This window comes from Sus scrofa, chromosome 13, assembly GCF_054392235.1.
Source record: "Sus scrofa isolate SSC_HxYL_T2T_F1_AM1 chromosome 13, Sscrofa_HxYL_maternal_Yorkshire_Landrace_v2.0, whole genome shotgun sequence".
Lineage (NCBI taxonomy): Eukaryota > Metazoa > Chordata > Mammalia > Artiodactyla > Suidae > Sus > Sus scrofa.
In genome coordinates this window covers 72,756,143-72,768,546 of record NC_139395.1, presented here as the reverse complement: position 1 = coordinate 72,768,546, position 12,404 = coordinate 72,756,143, and the positions used below count along the sequence as shown (strand labels likewise).

General features: G+C 36.3%; 1 protein-coding gene across 1 annotated transcript in view; it reads right to left on the bottom strand.

Moving 5' to 3' along the window:
• The window catches only part of CNTN6 (contactin 6), a 295,431-nt gene that overhangs the window by 18,986 nt on the left and 264,041 nt on the right, over positions 1–12,404 (bottom strand). Inside the window, 5 exon segments of the mRNA XM_084989161.1 lie at positions 1,729–1,799; positions 4,134–4,283; positions 4,397–4,555; positions 5,176–5,293; positions 5,655–5,830. Coding sequence (XP_084845287.1) covers positions 1,729–1,799; positions 4,134–4,283; positions 4,397–4,555; positions 5,176–5,293; positions 5,655–5,830 — 674 coding nt within the window.

Sequence of the window (12,404 nt, the reverse complement as noted above, 5' to 3'; positions counted from 1 at the left end):
ATATCTCCTGAGGGATGCAATCACCCCAACGTCCCCATGAGAGCCACTCTAATGTATTAGACATCATGATTTTTAAGTAAAGTATCCATGACCATCATGTTCTTAGGTGTGATATTAACTTGTCCAAGGAAGTGTATGTTTTAGCTGTACGAAAATTATCACCACAGTGTCAAAATCATGTAAACAAAGCAATGAAATTGGGCAAGGCTCTTTTCAGTTACAGCTGAGGCTCAAAGCTGATGACAAAGCTATGGAGCATCATGCCTCCCATGTCTCCAAAGGGAGACATCAAACCATTTCTCTGTAGGGCTACATGGCAAAATGTAGCCTATAACCCAAGAGAAATGTACAGAAAGGGAGTGTCACCTTGTTTAGGGAGAGAGTAGTAGGAATGTATTTCTTTTGAGATGGTTGTAGAGGCAGCTATGCATCCCTAACCCTCCACCAAGGGGAAGTAAAGTGGTTACTTTTTACCTCTTGCCTAACCAACTAAAGAGGCTTCAGAAAGAAACACAAGGTATGTGCTCTCTGGAATGGAGGGGGTGGAGATTCTTTTAACTAATGAATTCTTGAAGGGGAAAGGGACCTGAATAGTGTATGGTGGCAGAGTGAAGAGAGGGTAAGTGAGCATGTCCTGCCCTTCCATGGGCCATGGAGCAGAGGCATGTGCTTCCTGAATGCAAATGTGGAATCTATGCAAGAGAGCCATCCTTAAGCAGCTTTGAAAGGAACTGTATCCACAAAGAGCATCTAGAAGAGATAGATAAACTCTACCAGAAGAGGCTGGACATGGATCACCAGACCCTAGGAACTGAAGAGACTTTCCAGCATCCAGTTGAGTCTTCACCAAGCAATGACAGCTAGAAGTCTGCAAAGGGGCACCTCCCTGGACAGTCCCCCCTCCCCTCACCACCAAAACACAAATCAAAAACTGTTCTTTGATATAACAGCACTTGGTCATTTACCACTCCTAAAATATACCGAAGTCAAACTACACATGGGCCAGCAACCAGGACCTGTTCTGTCCCTTTTCTCTGCTCCCAATCCCAATTCACTACAACTCTGAAGGAACTAGTTTGGGAAAGGAGAAATTGAGTAGCAGAATGGAGAAAAGGTGGAAATCTGATTGTGTATTTCTTTCACACTATAGAATTCCTCACCTGAGGCAGGCCTAAGCAACTGAAGACAAGAAACTTTAGATTGGTTAAAAGTTTAAAGTTTATGAAAATAAACCAGGTCAAAAAATTTTAAAAATACAAAAATGAACCTACATGATAATAATGACTACAAAAGCTATGCCATCTGCCTAAGCTTTCATCTAAATGCAGGAAAGAACAAACTGGAAGGATTTAAAGAGCACTGATAGGGAAATAATTATTTTCTACCTGCTCTCTGCTGAGTGAAACTCATCATTAGTTCTAGAGCTAATAGATCAAATAATGTCTAGTTCTTCAACTAATAGCAAAAATGCTACTGAGCCACATTTGATAGACACTGGGAAGCTGTTTTTCTTATTTTTGGAAGAGTATTGTGTTAAGTCACACTCTCTAACTTTAGTAGAAATAAAAAATATTTCCAATACTTTCTCTAAATAATGCATCATGAGGACTCTCTCATACCATGTATTTTTATATACTCAATAGCAATCAAATATATCTTTTGGCTTTTCTTTATTCTTCTTGGCCAGATAAATCTTTTTCCTTCGAAATAACTCAGATAAAAAATTACCTCCCACGTAATGACGAGTTCAGACCGACTTCCTCCACCTCCATTGATGTTTGTTGGTGCCACGACAGGTACTGAAAGCAATGGAGAGAAACGCAGGATGGCAGTTATTAAAGTACCTCTTAATCGGGAAGACTTTTGTTTTTGGATTTCACCTTTCAAAATCTCACGCAGGCACATTTATGAGAGAGTCTTGCATTTTTAATGAACATAAATTATGTTTACACATATCCAGATTTCTAAGAGAGAGGACACAGTTGTGTTTGATACATGAGCACCCTGGCTCCAAAATTAATTAAAAATCGAGTAACATCATGTATTTGACATTATTATGCATCATCTACTAATTGGCAAAATGATGTTCCATTCAGATGGTAACAGCGACACTGCTGATTTAGTGCCTAATTATACAGTTGTGCTGTAAACAAGTTACTGAGGCAGTCTATTAATTAATTTTTCAATAAACAAACTAAAATAATTTTTCTTTTTGTTAGTCATCAGGATATTTTAACATTTAAAAACAAATCCTTAAAGATTTATAAATTAAAAAATTCTTATTTTATAATTCTGCCTTTGAATCTCAAATCTCTTAGTACAGAACAGTATTCCTCCAATTTTTCACAATCAAAGTATGAAGATGTTCTCTGATCAAGGATGTGACTGAGTGATTTCTTGGATTTAACTCTAGGAACTTAAGGCTCAGTGGTAGAACATTACGGACACTGATCATTGTTACAAATTAGGAAACAATATGTCCTTCAACTATATATTTGTGAGGACTAGTAGAATGAACAATAAATAGTTGAAAGTAAGTTGTAAAATCATTGACAATTGTGAACATGTGTAGGGTATTATAGTGTATAATCAGAATGAAGTTTTACTTTATACACGTGCAAGTGTTAAAAAGCATCCTTTTTCCTGAAATAATAGCAAAAGTATGCTAAATCTCTGATAATGGTTAAATCTGCAGAGTATACTTTTTTAAATTTTGAATTATATAAAATTATTCATATTTGATCTTTTTGAATTAAAGTATGTAATGTTTAATTGCTCATTTCAAAAATTTTCCCACCATGGATACAATTCAGATAAATATAGACTCTATATTTTATTTATTCCCATTTCATACATAATTAATTTTATAAATGATATAGTGGTATAATAATCTCACTGTTCTTTTAAATAATAACACCAGAATGTGACATAAAAACTTAATTGTAAAAACTTTAGAGTTAGTATCAACCCTGCCCAAAGCTACTGTAATGCAAATCCAGCTGCAAACAAGCAATCTGAAACAAAAGCTAATGTCCAGAGTCATGGACCACAGTTGTAGATTCTTATCCAGTTTGGTCTATGGTAGGGCCTGGGAATTTTTACATTTATAAATTTCTGCATGCCAATCTTTATCTCATGTATGTTAAGTCCCTCTGTTATGGCTGGTGCTGGTACATACATCTGGATGTCTGTGTTCAAATCCTGACTTTATCTGAAACAGTCAACTAACATCCTGATCTTTCTTTTCCTCCTCTATCAAAGTAAAGACTCTTCTCTCAGCTCTCAACTTTTAGAAAGATTTAATTTTAAGATATCGCTATCAAATAGGTTGATTTCCAGCCCCACTGTTAAAATAAACTTAGTAGCATTACCTTTCATATAAAAAAGGATTTATTGACATCTGACAGTATTCAGGTCATTGAAGTAGTTTGTGCTTGTTAAACTAAGTCAGCAACAGTAGTGATACTTCATAGGTGACTGATTAAGAATGTGAACTTTGCTGGCTATATGCATTGAGCAGATCAGATATCACCTTGGATGTGAAAGTTTAAGAGTGGAACAAAGAGGATCAATTGAAAAGGGCTTAAAAAGCTGTGATTTCTGAGGCAGGTTCCACTTTATTCTGCTTTTCAGTCAACTAATTGATACTCAATTAGTGCTTCTGTTGAATGAGTTTAAAATTCACCTCATTTGCATGGGGAAAGATTTATACTATTACTCAATGAAGCTGCAGCTGGGTCAGAGTTGAGAAATAGATGAAAATGTGTGACTGATTGCACCAACAGTCTCAATTAATTCTTGGCTACAGCATTTAATGAAAAAAGCAGTAACAATTTGTATCTACAAATCTACAGATTCTCTATTGGATTTTGGCTAGAAAATAGATGAGATAAGAGGAACTTTATAAAAAAAACTGTTATTTTTGATGTATCTGCTTAATTATGGTCATTTCTTTTTGAATTCACTTTTCGGGAGAAAATACACCTTGCTCTGTGCACATAAAAATGAAAAAGTAAGAGCCACTGGTTTACTGCCCCTGATTTTGGACTGAACATACAAGAATTCTCACTTATTTTCTTTAAGAACTATACCATAAAAGATCTTCTGTGTTTTTAGAAGATATGATTTCTTACCTGATGCTTTGGTCCTTAATAATTCTGATGGTTTACTTGGTTCTCCAATCCCAATGCTGTTCCCAGCCACAACACGAAATTCATATTCCACCCAAGGATTCAAACCAACCACTGTTGCATTGTATGTCAGACCATTGAGAATTTCTGGCACTGAAAAGAAGGGGATGCTTCAGGCACCTACATTGGCACTAATTAAAAATGATCAATTATTCAAACAAATATACTGTTGTAGAAATTTATTCAAAAACAGTTGTGTCACTTACCTGTTGAAACAGCCTGCCAACCCACAGAAAATGGTGTCCGAGCCTGAATACTAAATATTTGAATGGGGCTATTATTATCTGAGCCTGGCCTCCAGCTTAGTTGAGAAGTAGTACTGGAAATGTGCTCCACTCTTACATCCTCTGGGGGACCTGGGGGACCTTGAAAAATATGTTTTATGATGACTGTGTTGTAAATTATTAAATTCATAGATTTGGGACAGGGATAGTCTATCTGTTATGCTTAGAAAATAATATATTGAACATAAATGTATTTTAGCACATTATTTGAGATAAAGCCCTATTAATTCAGCTTACATGGTGAGAGATTAATTTAGAAATGCTTCCTTTGAAGATTAGAAAATGCCCATCATGGGATGGTTGAATATCATCCGATAGGGAGCTAATCTCAAAAATTGAGAACCACTCTCATTCACTCCTCTCTCAAAAGCTAATTCAAATAAATGTAGCTGATATGGAGATCTGCAGGAACATGTGATGTTGACCTCGCTCTGACAGGAATGGTTTATTATGAATAGAAAGCATGTCCAAGTTTTAGAGATTGACACTGTTTGCTAAGGCTGACCATTCCTTACAAAGAGACGAAACCTACTCAAGTTAATATCCATATCTATACCCATAACCTGGAGTCTTGGAGTTTAGAAAATAAAAAATCTGTACTCTTCATCTCACTTCTTTACCAAAATGTGGTTACTCAGAGATCTACTATGCACATATTAACATTTCAGTTGTGCATTCACAGTTTCACCATGTATGCTTACCTCTCACAATGATATCAGCTACTGCAGATAAACTTTCTAGAGTTGTTTTTACTGTGCATAGATATTTTCCTGAATGATTTAACTGAATATTCCTTATCATCAAATCCCCAACAGATTCCTGCAGATAAAAAGGGAGAAAGGGATGAAAGCATCCTCACACCAAGCAGGCCTCATTTTTTTTTCTTTATAGCTGGATAAATACTAAATATGAGACAGCTCTGAAATTAGGAGATATGCTAGTATCATGATAGTTTCTCATATTTGATCCCTTTTATTATCCTCTTTATTCTAATTGTATTTAGAAAACAAGCATTTCTATGAAAGACATAAAATAAAGGAAAACAAAAACAGATGCAGCTTCATAAACAGGCAGTGATTATCCATGCAAATAAGTATGGGGAAAATAATTATGAAAGATGTTGATTCATGTAAAAGACTTGATTCACTTTATTAAGTACTTAAATATTTCAGCAACTTACTCCTCCAATCCTCTCAAAATGAGCCACTCCTTTTTTTAAGTCTATGACATCTCCATTGAAAGACCATACAAATACAACTTCAATGGAGGGGTCATGGGACACCTGGCATGGTAGCACTATACTCTCGCCAACTGTAACATCCATTTTGGAAGGTGGAACCGTAATAACAGTCCTCTCTGTTGAGAAAAAATAGTATCATTATAAAAGCTTATCACAATGTTAAGATATGACTATAAAATACATACTTTGAATGCTTTTGCCGTTGTTTGAATTTGTGCAAATACAACATGAATTTCTCCAATATGAAAAATTATATTCCCACTTTTCAAATATTTCTGCATTAATCAGTATAACCTAATACTTGTCAGAATATTCAAGACACTCTTGTTTTTATACTTATGATAGAAACAAATATAAATAGTTAACAGAGAGCTGCGGACCTCAAAACACAGATTTCCATACCTAGAGAATGCACCCACACCATTTTTATAACTTTTTTATTCTGAAATTCCTTCTACAACATTACCATCCACTCACTGGTTACAGCTCTACATATTCTATGATAACTTCATATACTTTGAGACAAATTATGTCCTTAAAATCATAACTACAATAGTTTATCTTACATTGAGATTTATAATCATAATTTTATATTTGTAAGTGTGAATAAAACTTCTTTATTCATTTCTGACATAGTTGTGATAATAATTTTCTACTTTAGATAAAGGTACAATAGCAATAGGAAAGAGGTAACTTTTCTGATTTTCATCTAGATTTTGGAGTTGTAGAATTATGCATCTATCATTAAAAAAAACTTCCCTCGGAGTTCCCATCTTGGCTCAGTGGTTAACAAATCCGACTAGGAACCATGAGCTTGTGGGTTCAATCCCTGGCCTCGCTCAGTGGGTCAAGGATCCGGTGTTGCCGTGGGCTGTGGTGTAGGTTGCAGATGTGGCTCCGATTAGACCACTAGCCTGGGAACCTCCATATGCCACGAGTGCAGCCCTAGAGAAGACAAAAACAAAAAACAAAAACAAAACTTCCCTCTAGAAATATGTCATAATGTCAACACTTGCTCTGCAATTCCCATCATTTCATTGACCATTTTCAAAGGATAATTCCAAACAGTGTTCCAGCTGGACTGATGAGTGCTATTTTTCCATTCTTAAAAGAGACTCATAATGATGTCATTTTGATAACATTTTTATGACAAATTACATAGTTTTGACTTTAGCGGTCTAAGAATTGACCGAAATTGCAATTCATTAACCTCCAAAAAAGAAAGAAAAAAAAGAAAAAAAAAGACATATATTTGGATTTAGATTTGCACTCTTTTGCCAAAATAAATTATGTTTTAAGGGATTAACATTTAAGAATTAGAGATTTGGGCAAATTATGGTGAAAAAAATCATACATGAGGAAGTTTCAGTAGTTCCCATTGTGGCTCACTGGGTTAAGAACCCAACATAGTGTTCATGAGGATGTGGGTTCGATCTCTGGCCCTGCCCAGTGGGTTAAGGGTCCTGCATTGCCTCAAGCTGCAGTGTGGGTTGCAGATGTGGCTGGGATGCAGTGTTGCTGTGGCCGTTGTGTAGGCCTCAGCTGCAGCTCTGATTCTACCCCTAGCCTGGGAACTTCCGTAAGCCACAGAAGCAGTTATAAAAGAAAGAAAAAAGAAAAAGAAGTTTCAAAATAGTGAAATCAGGACCCTGGAAAATCTCTCTAAAGAAAGATCACACTTAAAGTTTAACCTTCTAGGAGATGGACTGAAAGCTTTACCTTCCTTCTGGCATTTTTGTGCTGCTCAAGAAATCAAAGTGACACTGATAATGAATTTATATGTTCATATGAATGGATATGACACTGCATTGTATCAATAGAATGTTTAAGTATTACACAACATTTGAAAGCTGTGATGGTTTCTTTAATAAAGCTTTGGGAGTGAAAAGTAAGAATTCATAATCTTGGGATTTAAGGTACATGTTGATAAAAGAGTCATGGAGAAATAAAAGCACATGTATTTCTGAATATAATGGAGAAAATCTAACTCCATTTACATCAGATATGTTTTATATTTTCATATTTTAAAGATATTCTTTCCCTTATATTAGATGCATACACTTTTTGCTCTATTTCTAGGAGAAAATTTGAAGTATAATTTTGTGAACTAAGTCCTTTTTTTTCGTTTTACTGCCTAGTTCTTTTTACTTCCCTGCAGCATAGGGAAGTTTCCAGGCTAAGAGTCAAATTGGAGCTGAAGCTAGGGATTCCCAGGCTAGGGGTCGAATTGGAGCTGCTGCTGTAGGCCTACACCACAGCCACAGCAATGCAGGATCCCAGCTGCATCTGTGACCTGTCTCAGCAGATCCAGCATTGCTGGGTCCTTAACCCACTGAGTGAGGCCACAGATTGAACCAGCATCCTTACAGAGACTATGTGGAGTTTTTAACCTGCTGAGCCACAATGGGAACTCTAGCTTAGTCCATTTTTTATTCCAAGCCTTCTTTACATGTCTCCCGCAAAGAAAAGGTAAATATTAACCAGGGTTTCAATAACATTTTTTGAGGACTAGAGAACATTTTCTTTCTTCTGGTTTCTTTGGAAAAAATATATCACTAATATCTTGTTTGTACTTATGGGAGGGTGAGTTGGCTAATTGAATGCGTTGGTAGAGTAAAACTGCTCTGATTTAAAATTTTAATCATGCAATAAAAATAATTTTCAGGAGTTCCCTTAGTGGCTCAGAGGAAGTGAATCTGACTAGTATCCATGAGGTCTCGAGTTCAATCCCTGACCTCACTCAGTGGGTTATGGATGCAGCATTGCTGTGAGCTGTAGTCTAGGTCACAGAAGAGGCTCAGATCTGGCATTGCTGTGGTTGTGGTGTAGGCTGGCAGCTACAGCTTGGATTTGATTCCTAGCCTGGGAACCTCCATATGCCACGGTTGCAGCCTAAAGAGACAAAAAAAATTTTTTTTCAAACATTAAAAATGATAGCCATTCCTTTCATTTATAACACCACAAATTAGCAAAATTAGACTAATAATTCCCTATAGACATATTTTGTTGGTAGTATAGTAAAAAAATGTCTAAAACTTTATTTAAAAAAATGTATTGTTTATAACATTTACATATTCTCACTAGTTAACTCATTATTAACTAATATTTATCAAATCTGTATCAAATTCCAGCTATCTAATAGATATTGGAAATACAGTAGAAGGAGAAGGAAAAAAAAATAGTGCCTAATAAAATTATATAGTGCTTGCCATCACAGAGATTATGTCTAAAAAGGGAGGCTGATGTTCATCAAATCATGCTCAGAAATATATAGGATAACTGTACTAAGCACCATATAGTAGAAGTAAATGATTGTAATAAAATGGTGAATCCTGAGGGATCAGTTTATTGAGAAAGTTATAACAGAGTAAAAGGCAAATAGGAGTTAGCTAAGCAAATGTAATAGACAAGGAGAAGTAACTATATTTATTGTGCAGGCAAGAGCATTTACAAAGAATCTGAGTGAAGAAATATGGCTGGTAGATGAAAGGCAGGCATTTTCTTGGAAAGTCTAGTATTAGAGAGTAACATGGAAATGAAATTGGGGAATATGAAGCTTGGTGATAGACATAGACAAAATATAAGCTTTAGATGTTTTTAGGGTCACCTACATAATTTGCAGGTTGGAGTATGAAATAAAAATGTGGTGTGTCTTGTTTGAAAAATAGGGGAAACACTTCTATTAAAGTTACTAAATATAAAGCACTTTGCTTTAAAAACTAATATATTACCTCTTCTATGTAACAGGGTGTTAGCAATACATGAGTAACAGCATAAATGTGCAAATTGCAAAAAAATATTTTTAGTTCAATTTTATATAATACATTAAATAGTACTTTATTAAAGTTTTATCATGATTGATCATAATTTTTTCTCACTTTTCTGTGAATTTATTAGGTTGTCAGGACTTATGTTTTTAACAACTTTGTTTTCAAGGAATATAATTCACATTAATTGCTCATGGCAGATGTAAAAAAATGGTTTTTTTTTTTTGTCTTTTGTCTTTTTAGAGCCACATCTGTGGCATATGGAGGTTCCCAGGCTAGGGGTCGAATCAGAGATGTTGCTGCCAGCCTACACCAGAGCCACAGCAATGCCAGATCTGAGCAGAGCCACGTCTGCAACCTACACCACAGCTTGGGGCAACGCTGAATCCTTAACCCACTGAGCAAGGCCAGGGATTAAACCTGCAACCTCTTGGTTCCTAGTCGGATTTGTTTCTGCTGCGCCATGATGGGAACTCCCACAAATGCTTTTTGATAATTTTTTTTTCAAAGATCTTTCTGTTGATACAACTATTATGGAACTGTTGAGAGTATTTTATAGGTATGACATTGTAATAAATTTCTGATAAATTATTTTGAATTATATATTTTAGAACATAAATAGCTGATGGTTCTCAAGGAACATTTTTTTCTAAAAAGATTTAACTCTTTATAATATCTATTTTGTGTATTGAATTTTAGATATAAATTTGAACAATGGAAGTGTTACATTCTTCAGGCATATCCTGTACAAGAAACTAAAAGTGGCTTAATGGTTTGTGTATAATCTAAAATGCCTGTTTACTCATTATATTGCTGTTTCTTCAGTATATTAATGAGTATAAGGATATACTAATTAATAATTAGTCCACCTGGAGCATTGTATAAAAATAATATTTTCCCATTGGGTAAAATAATCTTTAAATTTAATTAATTTATATTTCCAAGCTTCTGGATATTAGTTTTGCAAGGTTGCACACATTTTCTAAATCATGCATGCTAAACTCTCAAAAATTCAAATAACTGAGTGATATGCCTTATTGCAATGTCCATATGTAGGCTTTTATTTCCTAATACTTTAGCGACAAAGTTTACTAGCTGGGCACTGCCATTTCCTGTCATAGTGCTCAGGCTGAAGAGTTAATATTTCTACAAATGTCGCCTGGAGAGCCATTGGGGATAAATGGCAATCTCACCTCTAACAGTGGATCCTGACACTGACTGCTTCCTGAGTCCTTTGTTCCCTTGCTGTCATCCCCTAAAGTTTCTGATCTGCCACCATCGTCACCTCCACCAGTCTGGTCCCAGGTCCTGATGTGTCCCTCTCCTCTGGGCCTTGGTGCCCCCAGCTTCTGTGAGGCATGTGGATGTACACCATACTTCTTATGCATGAACACTGCCTGCTTGGTGCACAGACCTGAGTTGGTTTGTACATGAGCTGCTGCTGCTGAATCATAAACACTTATATGTGCCGCCACCCAGCATATATCCTGTGCTCAAGTGCATGCTCCATTGTCCCATTAGATTTCACTTACAGAGCACAAGTCCAGAGACAAAATGATCAAGAATTTCAAGACAGTTACAGTGGAGCAGTAGACCAAACATGGAGCCTTTATTAGTGCAGGATCCTGTGTAACTGGTTCACACACTGATGAAACCTGCCCTGGATGCCATGTTTGCAAAATGGCAAAAAATAAAAAATAAAAAGCCTTGAACGTATGAAACAGAGAGTATAAAGACATACCAGGAGTTCCCGTTGTGGCTCAGTGGTTAACGAATCTGACTAGCAACGACGAGGTTGTGGGTTCAATCCCTGGCCTTGCTTGGTGGTTTAAGGATCTGGCATTGCCGTGAGCTGTGGTGTAGGTCACAGACGCGGCTCGGATCCTGAGTTGCTGTGGCTCTGGAGTAGATCAGCAACTACAGCTCCAATTAGACCCCTAGCTTGGGAATCTCCATTTGCCTCGGGTGTAGCCCTAGAATTGGCAAAAAAAAAAAAAAAAAAAAAAAAAAAAAAAAAAAAAAGACATACCAGTATCTGTAGTGTGAAAAAATGGATTGTATTTAAAAGAAGACAATTCTATGTGGGCAGACTTATTATCCAGAAGCAGGGAAGGCATGATTATCTAAGCATAGTTTCTCCTGTGAATACTCTCCTATGAGGGTAAGGGTGAGGGGGTACATGGACAAGAATGCTCATAACTACTGCATCCTCTCCCCACAACACATGTAGACCTATCCTAATCCTGTGTAGGTGGCTCTCTAACAGCCACAAGGCTGCCAATTGCTATCCTAAAGAGTTGGCTTCAGCAACCACATATAGCTCCAGCTCAGAACTAGAAGTGCGAATACCCCACAGAGTCAAAATTACACTTGCAGAGACTGGAAGAGTGGTTCTTGAGCAACAGAAATGTACATAATTGTTGATGCTATTTTAGGGAAAGAATGTGGACTATGCTTGAGTTCCGTAATAAGTTCAGACTCCTCCTTTGAATAAACTTTACTTTCTTGAGAAACTCTTAACATCAGAGGGATTTTTTTTTTTCAAGCCATTCATATCACTCTCAAGAAAGGAGGGGATTGTATGTGTGTACATCTAGCCTACTCCTTTCCTGGGATTGCATACTTACCAGTGAAGTAGGTGCAGGAACATGAGGCTCATTATTAACCCTGAAACACTGCTTGTTATGCATGAATGAAGTGAGATCATTACGGCCTAAATTAAAACAACTGTAAAAAGGAGGTTCCATTGGTTTAATTTTGTTTTTATTTCTGTTGCTTTGGGAGACTGACCTAAGAAAACATTTGTACTGTTGATGTCAGAGAATGTCATGCCTATGTACTCTTCTAGGAGTTTATGTTTAAGTCCATAAGCCATTTTGAGTTTATTTTTGTGCATGGTGTGAGGCTGTGTTTCATTGATTTA